General features: G+C 41.2%; 1 protein-coding gene across 1 annotated transcript in view; it reads right to left on the bottom strand.

The window, feature by feature from the left end:
- The window catches only part of myo1d (myosin 1D), a 135,884-nt gene that overhangs the window by 24,099 nt on the left and 90,023 nt on the right, over positions 1-21,762 (bottom strand). Inside the window, exon 21 of the mRNA XM_087844874.1 lies at positions 17,849-18,003. Coding sequence (XP_087701000.1) covers positions 17,849-18,003 — 155 coding nt within the window. The remainder of the gene's footprint in view (positions 1-17,848; positions 18,004-21,762) is intronic.

The raw sequence follows: 21,762 nt of genomic DNA on the forward strand, positions 1-21,762 counted from the left end.
CTCCTCCCCCAGGCTGCAGCACGGTGCCAATGAGACGAGTAGGACTACCCACTGGCCCACATAACAATGACTCCGAGTGTGTGTGAGTCTCTTTTATGTGTGTGCAGAAATTTGTGAACTTGCAGATTAGAAAATATAAAAGGTTTGAAGGCACATGTTGTCACATGCATTACTATGGAAGACCATAACTACCATAATCAAACATAAATGATTTAGTAAAACAAAATATATGCAAACAATATTAAATGATGTAGAGACTAAATTAATATAATATCACACATGTTGGCATATTCCACATGTGATTATTGGAATACCTGACTACGCAGGGAGTGGATTACTGTGAGTCTCCTCAATGAATAAATAAATATAAAGATATGAGGAAAAAAAGGAAAACATTTGAAATAAAGAGTATGACTCCCCAATAGCTTAAATAATGCACAAGAAAAGTAAGAAAATTGTTTATCTCTATATATTTGATATTATTTTCAATGCATACTTGTTATTACAAATAGTTTTTGATACCTAATTTAAGTATAAATAATTGACTATAATTATTGCCTATAAAAATCTTTATTCACATCTAAGATGCTGTTCAAGAAACACCCTCAGCTATTTAATCAAAGACTAGTCAAGGTCATATTGGTTCAATATAGCATGTATATACCCTATAGCGTGGAAAAATCCACAGAGGATTGAGTATCTAGACAGCTAAAAGCTAATACACCAGCTTGTGCTGATTTTCTATTACACAACATATCCATCTCCTTCTTCTTTGTGTGATTTTTTCTATTATTTACAATTTGTTGTTCCACAGTTTTGTTAGTATGTTTCTTTTCCCCTCATTTCTCTGTCTGCGCTATGAGATTTGCTGTTATTATCTGCAGACAGCAGGGTTATTAATGGATCGCATGCGTATCAGACAAACATGGATCCGATGGTTGCTATGGGAACTGCATCCGCAGCGCCCCAGAAAGGGGGGGCGGAGAGAGGGAGAGCGGGAGGAGGATGAGGAATGTTAAGTGAAAAACAAGAGGGGGAGGGGGATGAGGAGCAGCAGTGGGGCGGGTGATGGATGGAGAAAGAGGAAATGGAGAAGGAGGGATGGAGCGAAAGAGGAGAAGAGAGAAGCCCACTTCTATCAGTCTGAAATATTTGATTCAGCAGAAAGGGTGACCTTGGAGAGGAAGACAAAAGCAGGTCGGCTTTCTCTCTCATTCTCTCCCTTTGTTTTTCTTATCACTCCTCTCCTCCACCCTCCCCCTCCTTTTATAAAAGATATTAGTGCCATCTTCACATATAACAGAAAAATCACGTTGGCACATTTATTGAACAGCAGTTTTTGTTCTTAAATATTAATTAGTCTCAGCAAACAGACCGGATTCCTATAAAAAGAAAAAACTGCATGAATGGATGGCCTTGATTTATTCAAAGCACCAAATGTGTTAGCACGTTGTCCCATTTACTGCAAACATAATGTTCTCCCAGCTTTTAGATAACAATCCTGAGAAGCCTAATGCTGTGTTTTAGTTATTTGGATAAAGTTTAGCAAAAATTCCAGGTAGGAATGTGCGAGTCTGTTGGGTGCCAAATAAAGCTGGTGGCATCTCAGAGATATGTGGCTTACTGTGACATATCAGGTCATGTTAAAAGCATATACAATAGTACAATAATACAGCTGGTCTTGTCACCCTTGTTCAGGATCCGTTGGGTGGTCACATTAAATGCACTGGATAGTAGGCGTGCAACGATACACAAAATTCACGGTTCGGTTCGGTTCGATACTTTGGTGTCACGGTTCGATATTTTTTCGATACAAAAAAAATGTTCATGCCTTTTTATTAATTTGTCATTTATTAAATTTTCACGGCACATTCTGCACCACATCTCTGTGCGTTCATCATTTGTTTGAAGCCAGCTCACCTCCTGCAACCACTTTTCCGAGAATACGCGCTTCTTTTGTGGTTCGGACTCCTTCTGACATTTCTTTGGAGGTGGAGGAACATCACAGTAATTGCTTAAAGGAGCTTCTTCGACATCTTTAAGAGTTCTAAACAAATGTCTGTCCTCTTCCTGAAAATCTTATGTACGCAAACACGCATTGCAACTTCTTATCTTGTGCGGGTTTTTATTTTGACAGCGAATGCGCACCTGCGGACCACTTATGTGCAGCCCTGGTTATTTAGCTCCTCATATTGCAGCCACAGAAATTCTTTTGTCCATGAAACCATAAAGCTGCACTTTCTTTTTGCCTTATAGTCTGATTTGTCATAACCTTTCCGTTTTGTCACTTCTTCACCCTGACCTGTCTTATTTGGCTCAGCAGAACTAAAATATATATCCTGCTGCTTTTACACACGCACTAACATAACGCTCAGCGATTCTCTGCGCGATCAACCTCTCACATGTTTAAGCTGCAGGAGATTTCACTTGTCATGTTTGCATAGTAAGCTAACGATTGATAAGACGATGTCAGAGGAATTGGTGCGCAAATTATCATCACTCACCAATCAGTACTGTCGCTTTCTATACACAGTTCACGCGATTGCAAAGTGAAAGCAAAAAACAAGCGCAAATTCAAACGCGATTTCAGTATGTCACATATTGACAGTGGCCGATGCCAATGACATAATTACCCAGCTACATTTCCGAAAGAATGCAAAAGCATTGACATATATTTTTCCTTCCTACGATAGGCCGACGGGCAGGGCAGAGATAGATTTTGGTAGCCCGACTGGAAAAAAGCCCCAGGACGTCGGGCTAGCGATTTTGCGAGCCCTGTATCTGATTGAGGAATCACTCATCTTTGGAAAAGAGAGTTTATTATGGAGAAATGTCTCTTTCCAAAATAAAAGCTATACTATACGCTTCTTCTGGGCTATATTCTCAGCAGCATATTAAACATATCAGGTCCCCATAAGGAGAATCATGTGCTAACGGCTGTCTAAATGACTCAGGTAAAGTTTGTAGCATGCGTGCTTGTTTTTGTCTGCTTCCACTTGTCTTTGCACTAGGATGATGTCGGAGTAAATGTGCAGTCATATTGGTTGTGTTCCCACTAGTGCTGTCAGCGTTAATCTGAAATGACGTTAAGGTCACAACACGGCAAATCTCCGTTAACGAGCTACCGCGGATCGCCTCATGAGTGGGGCTGGAAGACGTCAACATATTAACGAGCTAACTGCGCTAACACACTAGTTCCCACCAATTGAGCATTGCTGGCACATCCAACATACTGTTTTACTTTTGTCCATGACGTGCTTACCTTCAGGGTCATACGTCACATGAAAACCAAAATAGTTCCAAACGCCAGATCTGAATGAGGGTGGGGGAGGTTCAATTTGCCATGTTGCAACGAGCTTAACTTCTGTCTAGCTAGCTTGCCCTGCGCTCAGTGAATCTGTGTTCGACTACTCCGCCTAGGCTGCACTGTCGAGCGCAGATCCACTGAGCGCTCAACACAGACAGCATCGTCAGAAGGAAAGTTGATAAAATAAATTAAAAATGTTGTATCGTTCGATACATATGCGTACCGAACCGAAAGCACTGTATCGAACGGTTCGATATCGATACGAGTATCGTTGCACCCCTACTGGATAGCCTCAAGTACCATTTTTCTACAGGCAGGTTTAACATTGAGCTGGCATATATTACAACCCAGCTTTTCCTCCATCCATCCATCTTCATCTGCTTTATCCGGGGCCGGGTCGCGGGGGCAGCAGCCTAAGCAAAGAGGCCCAGACCTCCCTCTCCCCAGCCACCTCCTCCAGCTCATCCGGGGGAACACCAAGGCGTTCCCAGGCCAGCCGAGAGATATAATCTCTTCAGCGTGTCCTGGGTCTGCCCCGGGGCCTCCTCCCGGTGGGACATGCCTGGAACACCTCACCCAGGAGGCATCCTTGTCAGATGCCCAAACCACCTCAGCTGGCTCCTTTTGATGTGGAGCAGCAGCGGCTCTACTCTGAGCCCCTCCCGGATGGCCGAACTTCTCACCCTATCTCTAAGGGAGAGGCCAGCCACCCTTCGGAGGAAGCTCATTTCCGCCGCTTGTATCCGCGATCTCGTTCTTTCGGTCACTACCCACAGCTCGTGGCCATAGGTGAGGGTAGGGACGTAGATCAACCGGTAAATTGAGAGCTTCGCTTTTACACTCAGCTCTCTCTTCACCACGACGGACCGGTGCAGCGTCTGCATTACTGCAGCTGCAGCCCCAATCCGTCTGTCGATCTCCGGCTCCCTTCTCCCATCACTCGCGAACAAGACCCCGAGATACTTGAACTCCTCCACTTGGGGCAGGAACTCATCCCCGACCCGGAGTGGGCACTCCACCCTTTTCCGGCTGAGAACCATGGCCTCAGATTTGGAGGTGCTGATCCTCATTCCCGCTGCTTCACACTCGGCTGCGAACCGCTCCAGTGCGAGCTGGAGGCCCTCACCCGATGAAGCCAACAGAACCACATCATCCGCAAAGATCAGAGATGAGATCCTGAGGCCACCAAAGCGAAAGCCCTCCGCCACTTGGCTGCGCCTAGAAATCCTGTCCATAAAAAGCTTTTCCAGCTTTTCCTATAAAATCTAATTTTAGCAGCTGCTGGTACCTAAACCAAACCAAGTCTTGGGTGAAAGCTCGAGTCGATACAAAACTGACCAGTGAAAGTTAAACTAACAAGAAAACAGAAACATCTTAAACAGGAACATGAACTCTGGTTTCCAGAGTGGGACACCTGCCTGTGACTTAAGTCACTGCCAACCCTGTGGCTTCCTCACAGACTCAGGAGACGCCAAAGAACGCCTTGTGTGCACCCACTGTGACACTAGTGACGTTGAACAGTAGTACTTGATGCCCTGGGATGAGATTCGATCTAATAACCTGACGTTAAGGACAAAATAACAGTCGTTTTGTTGTGTTTCCCCTATCAGTTACAACCTCTGATGGACCTTTGGTGGATTGTATAGTCAACTTTCAGTGACACAGCAACTCTTGGTCTCATGTGACTTTGAAAAACAGATTCCAGTAAGCATACAGGTCTTAACTGTGGTAAAACGAGAGCACTGCTGCTGCTGCAGACACTGACTGGACTTGATTTAAAGGCCATAACATAAGAGATTCACGCCTACTATTTTTGCTTTGCCAACAAAGGCTGATGTCTATACAATTTATGTTTTAAGTATTTTTATTTCCATATGTACGTAACCATGTTCAAATATCCACTGCGGAATAATAAAATATGAAAAAGGGTCTCAAAGGATGAACGCAGCTCTAACCATTGGAGACTCACATAAAAACCCTGCCGCAGTCCTTGAAAAAGCTCAATACACACATACAAAGAAAGGCTACTGTCATAATAGAGAAGGACAGGCTTTACGCGTCTATGACTAAAATAACGATCTTACTCAAACACAAACAGAAAGGAAATTAAGGAAGAGTGACGCCAGCATGTCTGACGACATCATCTTACTACTGGAAACTAATGTGATCCCTGATACGCAACCTAAACCAAGAACACACAAATCAGTCAGACTTTAATCAGATAAATACAACTTTTCCATAACCAACATCTAAATTTTCTCCTTCCTTTTCTGTTATCTCTAATTTGATCCATTTCTTGCATTGCTTGCAGTCTCTTCCTCACCTTCCTTGCTGTTCTCTCCCTGTTCCTAACACTCTTACTAATACTGTGTTCATTTCCCCCCCTCTGTTCTTAAACTCTGCAAGCATTATGATTTAACACCCCTCCGGGGTGTCAGAAGCAGACAGGGAGAGGCTAAATGTTGAAGTCTTTAGGAAAGGAGGCAGGAAGCAGAAAGAGAATCCGACCACATAACTCTGATCAATGAAGCGTTGTGTACTGCACACTACTGCTGACTCATACTGTCGGACAGGGTGGAGGGAGAAGAGGATGAATAATATAAGCAAGTGGGAGTGAGACAGAAGGACAAAGGGTGGGGTAGAGGTTACAGGAGAGTAAGAGAAACAAACGATATAACCAAGACGTATCTGTCACAAAGACAAACCTGGACAGTTTATAGGGACAGAACAAGGCAGGGAAGGAGAAAGTAAGCTAGGATGCTCTTATGTAGGAGGTAAGCTTTTGGTAAAAACATTCACAGTTGTAACAAAATCAGTACATACATAAAAATACTGCTTTAACTCCACTAGTCTTCAAACTGAGAGGACCTCAGACTTCTAGTAGGATGAGTGCAGGGGAATCAGTTATGGCTGGTTTGAGCAAGAGCCACAAAAACCTGCAAATTATTTTGATTTTTCTTTTGATTTCTACAGTCGGTAACCAGAGCGAGTGTACTCTATGACATCTGGACAAAGTCTTAGTTTTGAGTAGGGATGGGTATCGAAAACCGGTTCTTGTTGAGAACCGGTTCCCACTGTTTCAATTCCTTGGAATTGTTTGCCATTTTTGCAGACGATTCTCTTATCGATTCCAGTCGCCCCCCGAATGACGTCACCACGTTGCGGAGCGTCATTTACCTGGCAGGAAACACGGCGCCTCAAAACTTTGTTATACTTTACGAGAACGGATGACAACAGGGCAACTTGCAATACTTGCTAAGTAGATATTTATTTAAGGGAGGAAACACTACGAATATGCAAAAGCATTTGCTCACAAAACACATGATAACCTTAAATGAATGTCGTGTTTTTAATTCCGCTCTGGACTCGTGAATCTCAACCCAGCAGCAGCGGTAACGTTTGCACGTCCTCTCCCGTTAATGCGGCAGGTAAATGATCAACTAACAGTGCATATTATGTTAGCGCGATCTGCCTTATTACAAAACCTGCCATTACTGTGCATTTAGGTGACCATGATGAGAGAGAGAGACAGAGTCTGGCTGAGATGCTGGCAGTTCTCGCTGCAGTCTACCGGTAGCGTCTCCTTTCAGGCCAGGATAGACGAATGTCACCGAGCAGTGACTAAGTTTGTGGTAAAAGCCTTGCACCTATTTGCCACAGCAGATGCCCCGATTTTCGGTAAGCGCATGTGTTTAATTGTAGGCAGGGACATTACTGGATATTCTTGTGTAATTTCTACAGAATAATTTATGTTATACTTTGTTATTGCTACAGAAGAATATTAATTTTATTATTTTACATTCACAATTTTTTATCCTGGGGACCCTGTGACACCCCATTGAAGAGCCGTAGGCTGGATCTCTTAAGATCTCACTGTTGGGTTTGTAAGGCCATGTTACTCCTAAATTTCTATGTTGTTCAAAGAGAAGATATAAAACAAAGTTCTAAGCTATTCGACCTTAGTGTTCTTCTTTTTTAAAAAGAATCGATAAAGAATCGAATCGTTAAACAGAATCGAAAATGGAATTGAAATCGTGAAAATCTTATCAATACCCATCCCTAGTTTTGAGTGAAATATTTTCAAATTAAAAACCACTTTAAATTAAATAAGTAGCACAAAATAATAAAAATAAATGTGAAGCACGCTGTGATGCTCAGTTAATTTCATCTGTCAGACGTCATGTTATACTCACCAAACTGCTGCTTTATTTTCTTTTACCAGAACAACTTTTACATTTTCCAGTTAACTGAAATGATTTCTTCTCTCTCGTTTTTTTTCATTTGTCATTAAAACAAACAATGACTCAGCATCATTTCCTGACTGTTTGTCTTGCACTACTCTGACCTTTATTTTTTGATTTATTTCTGTAAAATGTCTCAATTATCAGATGGACTGTCGAGGAAGGTAGATGTTCTCCTCTGATTTAATTTAACCAACTCTGATGATACCAAAACTTTTTATTAAGCTGCAGTATTATGATTTCAGACACTGAAAACATCAGCTACTCCTTTGGTTTGTACCTACATATCATTGAAGGCTAACAAGCTAAACTACACGGGTGCACAACAAAATCTGTGTTGTTAATTTAACACCAAATACTTTAATTATCATATAAAAAGTCCTATTTTAATCAGTCTATAAAAAGAAGGCAAATATTGAAAAATAAGCTTTTTCCAGGTGAAATAAATGCTTTTCAGCCTGATTTTTCTCATTAAAAGAACGAAGAGCAAGTGCAAATGGAATCTGCACTGTTAACTATCTAAACACTTTAACATTAAACTGCAAATAAACTTGTTTTAGTGCCTTTGTGACCGCTGCAGTTGGTATAAATTGTTGTATAATTTATCCATTTAAATTCTACTTAGGCTTATACTTAGGAAAATATCTGCTTTGCTACCACAGGCAGATGTAGCCACTAGCTGTTTGCTTCACCTCTGCTAATTTAAGTAGCTAAACTGGACCTCTTAACCATGTTTATGTCTTGTTCATACTGACAAAGTAATACGATCTGCTGTGTGGATAATGGCACTAACAATACATACAGCCTGTCCAAGAAGCCTTTGCTCACGTTTTGGTGGCTGAAATTCTAATATTTCATTTGTACATTTGTACAATAAATAGTAGGCTGTCTGTGTGATGCGATACAACTGTTCAGGCTGAGAAAGCACCGTGTTATCCAAGCTACAACCTGATCACTTCAGGCTAAAGCTAAAGCCTAAACCCCTAAATTTTAGCCTCAAAACAACAGTCAACATCAAGGTGACTATGCCCATTGTTTATTTACAGTCTGTAGTTATTATGTAATCAATATATAATAAGTTAATAGTCAATACAGAGGTTTGTTAAACAAAACAAACAAACTGTTTTATTACTAGGATGTAATCGGTTATTGTATTGGCACTACATTCAGTCCCGATGTTCTTCTCCTTGACTAATTGGCTAATTTTTTAATAATAAAACCATTAATCTCTTGTTGCAGCCAAATTCACACAGAGGACAGCAGGCAAGGATGCTATAAATGTCCTTAACCCCCCACACATCCACACACAATCCATCCACTGCACAGGCATTTTCATTAGTCAGTGTGGACATTGTAGCAACAGCTTGACTTCCCAGAGTCTTTATCTAAGAAACCAATTCCAGCTGCTTACACGGCGCAGCAACTACAACGACAGAAAACAGCAGAGATTATGTGAACCGAGGATTTAAAAGAATCAGCGGTGAGTTAGGAGGGGAAGACGTGCCAAAAAGTTTCTAATAATACGTTCAGAACAACATCAACATGGCGTAAAACCCACCGAGTGCCACTTTCAAATGTCAAAAAAAAAAATCCCAACCCTTTTTTGGCATATGTATATATATTGAATTTTATTTATCTACCACCTGGAGCTTATCACCTATGAGAATTGAAGACGAGGATGAATAATTCATTACAAAGTTATTTTTACATTTTGTCTCTCAGTGAGGAAAAGTGCGAGTCAACATGGAAGCCTGAGACGTGGCACTGAGCGAGATATAAACTGCATCACATTTAAATGGAAGTAAATCTCATATTTATTATCAAGTCACGGTTTATTGTGCACATTTTAAAAGTGTGCAAGTCTCTTGTTCATGATGTAACAGAGTTAACAGAGACCTCACCCTGTTAGGACAAATGGTGTTGGCAAATGGTGCCAAAAACAAGGGTTTGACTTCAAAGAAAAAGTTGTGCTTTACCAGTGCTGCTGGCACATTGCAAAACTGGTTTATGCCAGTTTCACTAAAGCTCAGCGAGCAGCCTGTGACTGTTTCCAGCAGAGTTGCCGTCTTTTGTGCAATCTACTGATGACCTCGCCAACCTGCTAGCAACCAAAGCAATCATAAGGAGGCTTGCAGGTCCTTATACCTCTTTACAACCACTAGCAGCTCCCACCAACCACTCATCAGCCAATCATGGAATACACATTTATTTCCAGTGACTGGTGGTTACCAGATGGTTGCTGATTGGTCTTTAAACTTGTGTGACTGAGGTCTTAAGCAACACTAGTGAGAAAACGAGAATTACTGCCATACCTCTGCCATCTTTTTCTCTGTGCTGGTTAATGCTTTACCGTATACTCCACATACTTATTCTTAGACTCTAGTAGAGTAGCTTTGCATGAATCACAGTTCAAAATAATCCCTTATCATCTTATACTGCTCCTTGGGGCAGTAGTTCACAGACTGTCTGAAACATGCTTTTTAGCTTCCTTTCCACTCCCTTAAATTCAGTTTCTGATTGGCTGTTAATCTCAAATAGAATATTTGCTTAGTAGGTGGGTGGGGCTTCTCTGCTCACAGTCAGAGCCAAGTACCTGACTTGACCATATTCAGGTTATTTACTTTCATTATCACACCGAGCCAAAAGCAGAAAAACAAAACAAAACTGAAAGCATTTATATCTGATAGGTTTTTAGCTTACACAGATTATTTGTAGACACTATGACCTCATAATTTGAAACTTCTACCGTGTTTAATATAAACACTGACACAATATATGAGATAAAAAATAAGGACAAGCAAAATAAGTCCTCTTTAAAGACATTTTTAGGGTAAAAAGACACTTGCAAACATTCAGCCGTTTCTTGTAAAGCCAGATAATCTTTACCTTTGGCATTTATTGCCAGCAGAGCATTTCTGATATGCGTCTATTGACACCACACTGCAGACTGGTCCTAATGAAACCATAGTTTCTCTTTGCATTATTGATAGCTGGTCCTTTGATATATTCTTTGTGGGGTGAACAAGAAATAAGACTTCACAAACTAATGTACTGTGTTATGGTATATACAGTTTATGATATAGACCTGATTCCACCCTCTTACTATTAGAGGATGTATAGTAATCAGTGAGAGAGGCTGGAACATATATGAGTTCTTTTGGGTTCTTCGACTCTGTCCTTGATTTTAATGTGTGACAGATGCAGCGTGTCTACTCCTATCCTAGCAGAGGATTTGTGGGTGTGCTGCAGTCACTGCTGCATGGTGCGCATGTCAACACACACACACAGGAGCACACACACACACACAAGGGAAAGACAGAGAAAAAAGGGGGTGGCTCTGTCTTGTCTAAATATAGGCCTCAACAGCAGCACAGCCTTAAATATTTCATTGCCTCTTCTCCAGAAATGAAGAAGGGGGGGAGCCAGAGGAGGAAAAAGGAAAGATTGAGAAAGAGGCAGAGAGAGAAAGAGAGAGAGATGAGCAAGTGGGGGGGGGGCCTAAGGGGTTCAGGAGAGACGGAGATCAGGACAATAGGGATAGTCAAAAATAGGAAGAAGAAAAAGGATACGCAGAGGAAGAAAGAAAGAAGAAAGGCTGGAGGCAAGGGAATCTAATCCCTCCTCCTCCTTTTTATGCAAAATAAGACTGAAATATTTTGGAATTTCTTCAGACAAGTGGTGCATCACGGCCGATAAGAGGAAGAGGGTTATCTTCTTATGTATGCGGAGTCGAAATCTCTGAATCACTCCAGCTTGAAGGAACTTGGTATTGATAAGTTTGTGCTTGACACTATGAAAAATACTTTCATTTCTCAGCAAAATAAAGAAATAAATAATAACGGAAAATATCAAACAGATTAATGTCAAGCAGATTTGCAAACTGTCAAAAAGAAATGGCACCACACGGAAACTCAAGTATCCGACTACAGCCATGACAGAAGAGGATTTATTCCCTTTGGCGGTGTCATTCTGTTTTGGCCTCGATGTGACTTTGAGGAGGATAAAGTGTTGCTTTGTTGCTGATTTAAGCTGCCCTTCTTCCAGTATGCTGTTATGGACACTGTGCAGCATGCTGAAGGAGAGATAAAGGTTAAAGCCACATCTACAGGGAGCTGCAGCAGCAGGACGCTGGATGCAGAAGATCCTACAGTACACAAGCATGAGCGCAATCACATGTAGACTGCTTCTCGGGAAATCCTCCACATGCACAAACACAGAAATCTACTAAGAACAAAGGCACAATCACGAACACGTACACATTATTTGCACATGCTGGTGTTCCCTTTGTTCTGTCACTGTTTCACAATGATGGATGAGCCTGAATGTGAAGCACATACAGGGTCATTACGCGAGGCCCACTGGAGGTTCTTAACAGCCCGACACCTACGGGGAAATGGGCTCCACAACGAAACAAGGTAACACCACCAAACGGCAATGATGAAGGACGCACACGCAGGCAACGCTGCAAACACATTAAACACCAAGATGAGCAGATGCAGGCACATCTGTCTGCAAGCAATGCTATATGAACCACACTGTCTCTCTCTTACAACCACAGACACAATGAGACACAAACATGAACAGAGAACTCGATGCATGTAGCAGACTATACTGAAGACGAGTCAGAAATAATAATAATCAGTGTCAGTGACTTAAAAACACGCCTTATCAAAACATTAATGTATGGGTACATCGAATTAACGAAAAGGTCAGCTATCAAACTACATTGTGTCATTGATTTGATCTTAAGCAGTCATTTAGCAGCTTACTGAGTTTATTTTAAGACTCAGTCATTTATTTTGGATTTGCATAGCTTAGACCAGTGGTTCTTAACCTTGTTGGAGGTACCGAACCCCACCAGTTTCATATGCGCATTCACTGAACCCCTCTTTAGTGAAAAATAAAACATGATTTTTTTCAAATTCAAGACATAGAGATGGGATATTGGTGCAAAAAATGAGCCGTGCATGTCACGGTGGAGGCTCTGCCGAACCCCTGAGACCGACTCGCCGAACCCCTAGGGTTCGATCGAACCCAGGTTAAGAACCACTGGCTTAGACATTGACATCTTCTTCTACCATGAAAACGCAAAGTTCAACTCATGTGAATATACTAAACACACTGCCAAGCAACTTAAAAAAAGGTTAAAAAAAAACAGTGTAATAGTTCACTCAACCCTCTTTAGCTCCGATGATGGAACACATTCATTGTTTCAATAAGCTTATGCCAACAGAGTTGGATAAATTTTTCACTGAGATCTTGTATCGATGATGGGAAAGTCAAACCGCTGCATAAAGCGGCACACATCCCACAGACGCTGATTGAAGTTGAGGTTTGCGGCGAGCGTCAAGATGATTTCTCAAACTCAACACGCTTTCACTGAATCCGGGAATATTTCCATGTCAATTCCAGCTCATTACGTACATTCGGGTAGTCAGCTGACCACAGTTTTGGGGACACAACATTGCTGAATCTTGTTGTGTCCCAACTGAATCTTGAGCAGATCAGATATGTTTGTACAGACAGTACTAGACACGATGGGTGCATCGCTTCATGTGGTCTAAGGAGCTTGGAAAGAAAAGCGTCTGGACTCTTTAAGTTTCCTTGAAGACGTTTCACCTTTTATCCGAGAAGCTTCATCAATTCTAAGAGCAATTGGTGGAGAGTCACAGATTTTAAGCCCTATGCAAGTGTCCCCAAGAGAGTAATGGACCCCCTATGGATCCTCTACCTATTCACACGATCCAAGGTGTGAAAATGGGTGTGGGTCACAATCAGCCAAGGTTTCAGGTGAACCCACTGTGAAGCCTAGCCCCACCTTACCATCTGAATTAAAGAAGTCCAGAAGCTTTTCTTTCCAAGATCCTCAAACTACGATGACGTGGATGACTGATGTGCCTCTTTTCTGCACCACTGTGGAATAATTGAAATCTAGACTCAGACCACATGACCTTTAGCCGGTGCTTCAGTGTCCAATCTTTGTGCGCACTAGCAAACACGAGAAGAAGAAAAAAAGCTTCTGTTTTCTAGGTAAATAGGAGCACTGGGAAGCAAAGCATACAGCAGACAGAGAGGTTGCAAAGGCAGAGGAAAAAGCTCATAGGGAGTTGTAGAAGCCGGGTAAAGACAGTATGTATTGTAGTATGAGATGAGCATCAGGAGTGATGTGTGACATCACAAGATGATAGTGAGACCCGTTATGATGTATGGTTTGGAAACTATAGTACTGACAAAAAGACAGGAGGTGGAGCTGGAGGTGGCAGAGGTGAAGAGGCTAGGAGTTTTGTTCAGAGTGACCAGAATGGACAAGATTATTAATGAGTATAGCAGAGGGACAGCTCAGGTTGAGCAGTTTAGAGACAAAGTTAGAGGGGCAAGGCTGGTGGCTGAGGTTTGGACATGTGCAGAGGAGGAATAGTGACTAGACTGGACAAAGGATGTTGGCGAAGGAGCTGCCAGGCAGGAGGAAAAGAGGAAGATGACAGAGAAGGATAGATGACGTGAAAGAGGACATGCAGAGGGCTGGTCTGACAGAAGAGGTTGCTAGGGTAGGAAGAGATGGAGGCAAATGATCCATTGTGGTAACCCCTAAAGGGAGGAGTCAAAAGAAGCAAAAGAAGATATAGAAGAAGAGGCCGTTTTAGCAATCTCCTTAGTGGTTTTCTTTGCTTGATGCATCTTTTATCTGAATGCTGCAGCCAAGTCCCTGGGCAGCTGGTTTTGTCCGTTTAAAAAATAATCCCATATAGATGTCTTTGTAATCTTTTCCATAACCAGTGAGTGTGTGCTGCTTGGATGAAAGAGGGCTGTTCACACACCTCCTCTCAATGAATACGCCAGTTGTTGGACTGACAACTGGATGTGGATAAAATGTTTTATTTATATTTGAAGACATGATGAAATTTTCCCTGACTTCAATACGTAATACTGCAGGTGGAGCACAAAACAGCAATTATAGAAGAACTGCACGTTTAGACACACTCTGTCTGTTTTTGTGATCCGCACCACGTGTCGCACACGTAGGTGGTAACTAGAGCAGGGCGATATGACCAAAAATATTTATCACGATATACATTTGAAAATTTGCGATAAAGATATAACTGACGATATAATTGACACTAGACAACTCCACAACTTTATTAGTGCAAAAAACCCCATCAATGTATTTTCACTTAAACAAGCAGCTTTTTTATGTGCATTAAAGTTATATAAAAATGTAATAGTGCAAATTCCTCGCTGACAGTTTAACCAAAAGGCATTTCCAGTGGAAATTAGCCGACATATCCTCAGCATAACCATGTATAATATCTACAAAACTTAAAAAGAGGTTATACACACACAATACGGTAATATTATGTTGAAGCACAGTACGTATCACTCCGCGAGGCTCCTGCCTACGATAGCCGTAATGCTCCGACAATCCATCAAGCGGTAGCTCAGCAAAGTCGTACTAAAGCATTTGACAGATTTTCCAGCGTGTACCACATAAAATCGTTTCGAGGTCAGTAAACACAACCAGAATTCATACATAAAGCACACGAGATTATAAGGGGCACTGTCAATTTTCAGAAAAATCAAAGGATTGATTTTAAGTGCAGTATTTTCCAAACAACACGGTAATAACGACGGCCCGCTAGCATGCTCTAGCAAAAATAGTGCTTTGTTGTGTATCTGGCGGACGAAAGCTGAACCAGTTCCACACCACTGAAGTTGCAGCATTTTTACAAACCAGTTCTGGTTCATCCGTTTCATTTAACGATCCGCTTTCGCTCTTCTCATTCTGCGTCGCCGCCATGTGCGTATGTAAACAAAGGCACTGCGCATGCGCGTTTTACCCATATTCTATTGTGATATTTCATTTTCCTATCGTTGCCCAAAATTACACCGGTATTACCGGGAACGGTATGATATAGCCCAGCCCTATTGGTAACCCTGTTTAATCTAATGACACAACCAATCTAATAAGTCAAATAAAATGCACTGGGTTCAAACTTTTTTATGCCGTCAATAAAAGATGGACTGATCACCTGCATGTCTGATGTCCACAGCTGTAGACTTTGGTGACACTACTGGGCTAAAAAAAACAAATAAAAATAAAAATCTATGATTACCAGTCAACTGAATTTAAACTGTTTTAAGTTTAGAAGGTAAAAAAAAACTTTCTTTCTGGTGACACAAATTGAAAAGATTGAATAATAAAGCTGCCCAGACTTAACTTGGTGCCTGCTTCTAAAACAAGCTATATTTCACATATCACTGTGAAGAACAGATGTAACTTTATCAAAAAATTGTAACAAATAAATATAGATTTACTGAACTAAAGAAAGTTTTATAACCTCATTCGGCTGCTCGATTATTTGCAAGGGGTCCCCACAGTGGATAGATCCACATATTTAATTTGGCCCCAATTTTATCTACAGTACACAATATCTTCAAAAGCTTTAGATTTTTAGTTTGAAAGGGCCTGAAGATCTCTGATGCCTGAGATCTTTCGGCCCTCAGGTGGCACTGCATTAAAAATATGCATGAGTATTCAAAGAAAAACCACTGCGTGGGCTCAGGAACACTTCCAGAACTCACAGTTCAGAGAATCATCCAAAAATGCAGGTTAAAGCTGTATTAAAGAAGAAGAAGCCACAAGTGAACACGATCCAAAAACACATCTTCTCTGGGCCAAAGCTCATTTAAATTAACTGAGGAAAAGTAAAAGTCTTTTTCAAAAACATGGACATGCAACCTTTGGATTAAAGAGCAGCAGGTTTCTATCAAAGCTCACTAAAAAGCCAACATGTCTGATGGTATGGGGGTACATTATCTACAGGTTTTAGAGGAACGTGAGCTCCCATCCTGACGATGACTTGTTCAGGAAAGGCTTTGCATATTTAAGCAAAGCCTGCATTTAAGCAAACTGCATCTATTACAGCAGCATGGCTTCACAGTAGAAGAGTGTGGGCGCTTAACTGCCCTGTCTGCAGTCCACAATCCTCTCCAAAAATCCTTCAGCTGGTCCCCTCAGTTCCCAGATGTTTGCAGGTTATTATTAAAGAAGAGAAGATACTACAGTGATAAACATATTTTTCTTCATTTTAAACATCTGACATGTTTTCTATGTCCTCTGATGTGAAGAAAATTTGATTTATTAGATGAACATTCTATTTTTATTTCCATTTTAAAGAACCCAACTTTTTCAGAACAGGGTTTGCATTTGCACGGTAGTTTCATTTCACATTAGTGTGTCGATCTTTACTGCGTTTGTCTTTTCCCTGCTCCTAGTCTCACTGTGAATGAACATCCTTGCATACAAGAGACAGGTGAAGCGAAATAACATTGAAATGGCGACATAAATCTAAAATAGCATAGTTTTTCCTCAGTAATGTCAGCTCACTGGATCAGAGATTGAAGTTAAAAAACTGAAGATTTACAAAAAAAGTGAAATATCACTTTGCAGACTCTCTGCTGATAGGATTCCTCCGTGCTACGTACATCTCCCTCAGCAATGCAATGATGCTGACGCGTGGCGTAGTGAACAGAGACCAACCGAGAATTAAACTGAACAGACTGGACAGCTGTCACCAAGAACCAATCCAGCTTTTTAATCAGGATTAGCCTGATGTCCTATCAAAACATCTGATCGGCACATCCATACTGACTTTTGTTCATTTCACATTTTTGACCTAAAGCGGCCAGAAAACCACGTAGAAACGAAACAATAGCTTTAGAAAGAATTAACAAACATTTTATCCCAATTATCCATCTGCCTTTCTCAGCTGAACAGGAAAACAACAAATGATGTACGAATTAATATCCTGTCCCGAAGAGCGCTCCGAGTCCTTATTAAGTGAACATTAGGGTTTAAGTGGGGACAGCTGCTGCTGCGTCATCTAACTGCCTCATAATCCCGCAACCACAGGTCACATCAGCCAGTACCACACATATGAGCCAGTGTGACTGGATTTGACATAATGTTCTAGAAATTCAATTGAGACAATTTTATTATTTTCTCAATTTAGGAAGCACGTTGCTCCTGCAGCTATGCGGGAAATTACCTCAAATGAGAGCCGCACAAGGTTTAAGTGGGGACAATATGCTGATTATTAACTGGAAACAGTTTTCTCTACACAGTAAATAGAAGAAATGAGCTACCTTCACCTCGTGTCACCCACAAGTCTTTAAATCAGAACAGCGAACATTTTTGAGGACATTTTAACATATCGTATTTAGGCACATTAACAGGTGAGTCTGCTTTCACCAGTGCCTGTTGCCCTTCCTCTGACTACTACTTGTTTCCCTCACTGCTTACCTCTTGAAATGGCTAAGCAGGGTGCCAACTAGCTCCCCGATGCGGCTCTCATTGGCAGGCACCATACCCTGCAGGCACACCACGAGATCCCTGCTGTCCTTGGTGTGGAACACAACCAGCTGGTCCTTCCCGGGGGACACGCTCAGCCCTGTCACCTGAGATACACAAATAGAGAGAGAAAGGACACACGCAGTTAAACACAGATAAACATGTACATAAAACAGACAGAGAAATACACAAACAAGCACTCTGCATTGTTACAGTGTTGCAGTTGCATGTGAAAATCAGTGGAGTAATTTGGTTTCACCACAGCTTGCTTCACCAGGAAGTAAAGTGAAGAGAGCGGAAGGATTTGGACTGGTCAGTACAATAATTACTTTACTAGGTACACCTGTTTAATGGCTCATAACACATTAATGTAGTCAGCCAATCACACAGCAGCAGCTGAACGTGTTTAGGCATTTCAGGATGACCTGTTGAAGTTCAAATTGATCATCAGAATGGAAAGAAAGATGTTTTATCATGATCGTTGATGCCAGATGGGCAGGGATTTCCCCACACAACCATCTCCAGGGTTTGCAGAGAATGGTCCAGAAAATGTCCTACTGATGCCAGAAAAAAATGGCTGGACTGCTTTGAGCTGACAGAAAGGCAGAACGAAGGGTCTCAATTTCTGCCTCATTTTGTGTAAGAAACTGAAAATATCTTCCCTTTTATCAACAGTTCAGGATGGTGGTGGAGGTGTAATGGTGTGGGGGATATTTCCTCGGTACATTTTGTGCCCCTTAGCATTAATTAAACGCCACAGTCTGAGTATTGTTAACGACCATATCTATTGTGTTATGACCACTGTGTACCCATCCTTTGATGTAGGGCTGCCACAATTAGTCACTAGTCACGATTACATCGACTATCAAAATAGTCGACGATTAATTTAATAGTCGACGCGTCGTTTGAAGCTTTGTAAGATCCCCAAAGACGCAGGATTTAAGAGTGTAATAACCTTTCTTGGCTGCTGCCTCAAAGCACATTGTGCGCTGTCTATCTTGCGTGCTGCACAATATCGTTTAATATTTAGTATCTACTGTTATCTACTGTTAGCTAGTTTATTGTGATGGTGGTGTTTTTCATTATGTTGCTCTTTTGATTTGTTTGCTTTCTCTTCTGTTTTTTTTTTCTCTCCATACAGGTGATCCAGGTGTTTTGTTTGTTTTTCTTTCTTTCTTCCCCCCTTTCTCACTGTCTCTTCTCCCCTTTGGTTTTCTTTCTCTCCCTCTCTTTCTTTCATTCTTTCTCCCTGTCCTATCCCCCAGTCATGTCTGTCCCGTTTGTAGCAACCGAAAATAAAATAAATTCATAATTATAATAAAGGTCAATCAAATGGACCAATATGGCAAGGCCATGATGATCCACTTGGTAAAATAAATCCGCTTGGCACCTTTCTTGGCCTTAAGACGACAATTCTGATGGCTAAAGATCCAAACGGGACACCAAAAAAGAAAAATGAAAAAAAAAAAAGAGAGTGTAATAACGGACTAAAACAGAAGATGGCAGCACTGCATGTACAAGGATGCCAGCGGCTGTTAAACCCTGAAGAAGAAGCTTTGTCCCAGAATTCATAGCGCGGCCCAGCTCAGTTTCCAACAATGGCGGCAGCTAGTTAGTTTTAATATTACTCTTATTATTCTTTTTGGGTCACAAAATAAACGTTTAACATATTTTCAGGCGAGAATGTAGCTGTGTAAACCTCAAATATCTGCTCAGTTTATCAAGACACCACATATTTTCAAAAGCGCTCCGACGTTTTCGGAGACGTCTGTTACCCACTAGCTCGATAGCTAACCGGGAGCAAGGCTCGCTAGAGCCCGTGAGAACACCGGACTCCTGGCAAATCGTTTTCAAACCCACCGCCGTCTTTCGCTACTCAGGTTAAACATGATATATAAGTCACTTAGATAACTTAAAAATGTTATTGTTTGGCTGTTATATTTTAGATAGCAAGGAGCAGATGGCTGAGTTTATTAAACTTCACTGAAACAATCTGCAAATTCCATTAAAATTTAATAAACTATCATCTTGTCTTTATTTTTAGTTAGCACATACCTTAAACACTTAAAGCTGTAAGCTAATGATAGTTATATAAGAGCAGATGCTGCTGGTGCAATAAGCTGTACGTTTTACGTCCAGTGGATGCTTGAAATGATTAGTTGACTAATCGCAAAAATAATCGGTGGCTAGTCGACTATCAAAATAATAATTTGTGGCAGCCCTACTTTGATGGCTGCTTCCATCCATGATCTAAAACTGGTTTCTTGAACAGCAAGTTTAACCCACTCAAATCTGCCCATCAGTCACCAGATCTCAGTTCCAGAGAGTGTTTGAATGGGAGATGTGCATGGTGGATGTTTCGCCAACAAATCTGCAGAAACTGTGTGATGCCATCTTATCAATATGAAGCAAACTGTCTGAGGAAGAGGCCAGTATATGTTAATGATCTTCTTCCATTAGTCTTGTCTTTTTCCAATATGCATTGTACTGTTAATTTCAACAGTGGGACGAGGCTGGGCATGTAGTTTTATTCTTTAAACATTGTGTTTTCTTCATTTTAAAGGAAACTATTAGGCGCTCGATCTTCTAGCAGAAATTGTGTAGGCTAAACATACTTTCCCCCCTTACTTTTCATTTATGATAGGATTGTACAAAATATTGCTGCTTGTTCCTGTTTTTATGTGTCACCGAAAAGGATGCCTATACAGGGTATATGGTATATGGAAGAAAAGAAATACTCTGTTTGAATCATGAAAAACACTGAGAATTTTCTCAGAATAAATAAGAAAAGATCATTACTATTACACTAAGGCAAATTGGTGATTCATCGACAAGATGTGATGAATTACTCGGACAAATATCAGTCAGTATCCGTCTCTGGTGTCAACTGGTGTGCGGGATTTCTTCTGGTGGAGAACGTCATCGGCATCTGGAGTAATGCTTTATAGATTAGCCTCCCAAAGGGCCAGTCTAATTTTTCCAATTAGAGCCCCCAAACTAAAGCAGCTGGGTTAAAAGGAGACTCTGTTTTTCAGCTGGATTGTCTGCTTCACAGGTCTACAAAGCTGCAGGAAGAATCCAATATATTTACAGATAAACACTTTTCAGGAGAAAAAAGAAGACCTGAGCTTCATTTCTCATTAACTTCCCATTACATTTCCCTTTATCCTATATCCACCCTCTATTTAGCCTCACTTTCCTTTGTCTCCTTTGTCATCTCCCCTAGGGTTTTAGCCATTTTTCTTTGTCTTTCCAAGTTGAACTGAAGGCAGTGAATGTTGAGGAAATAGCTAGAGGGCAGCCAGTCAGCTACACTAATAACCATCACCAGAGAGCAATGCCGAGACAAACTCCCCATCACAGGCAGACAAGCAGAGACAGGTTTCGACCGGCGGCAAATCAACCAGCTAGCTTATTTAGCCTCAACACGATGCCCGTGATTTCAGAAACAAACACTTCACGTAATCACCGTGAATTAAAGCCTAAAGCCATGCCTCTCTGTATAGCAATCCACCCACAGTTAATTACAAAGAGCCGATTACATTTACATTTATATTAAAGGCCTAATTGATTGGAACGACAGTCGGTGTTCTAATGAGTTGGGTAATGATACATTCAGATTCGCTTCCTTGTCTCATTTTCTTCTCTGTCTTGATTCCCCCAAATCAGTTTAACCAGAGTATGGAATCTGTTAGAGCCATTCATCTGCCCCGCCATCTGCTCAATGACTCGTCTGTCATCCCGTTACATATTTAACAAAACTTGGAGATGTTGACATATTTTAGTCCTGCCCTCCAATTTGGGCGCTACACGCTCTGGATCTGCATTGACGATTACACTGTAGGATTTTCAGTGTAGTTGTTATG

The sequence above is a fragment of the Neolamprologus brichardi genome, chromosome 8, assembly GCF_056152115.1.
Source record: "Neolamprologus brichardi isolate AB-2024 chromosome 8, ASM5615211v1, whole genome shotgun sequence".
Taxonomy (NCBI): Eukaryota; Metazoa; Chordata; class Actinopteri; order Cichliformes; family Cichlidae; genus Neolamprologus; species Neolamprologus brichardi.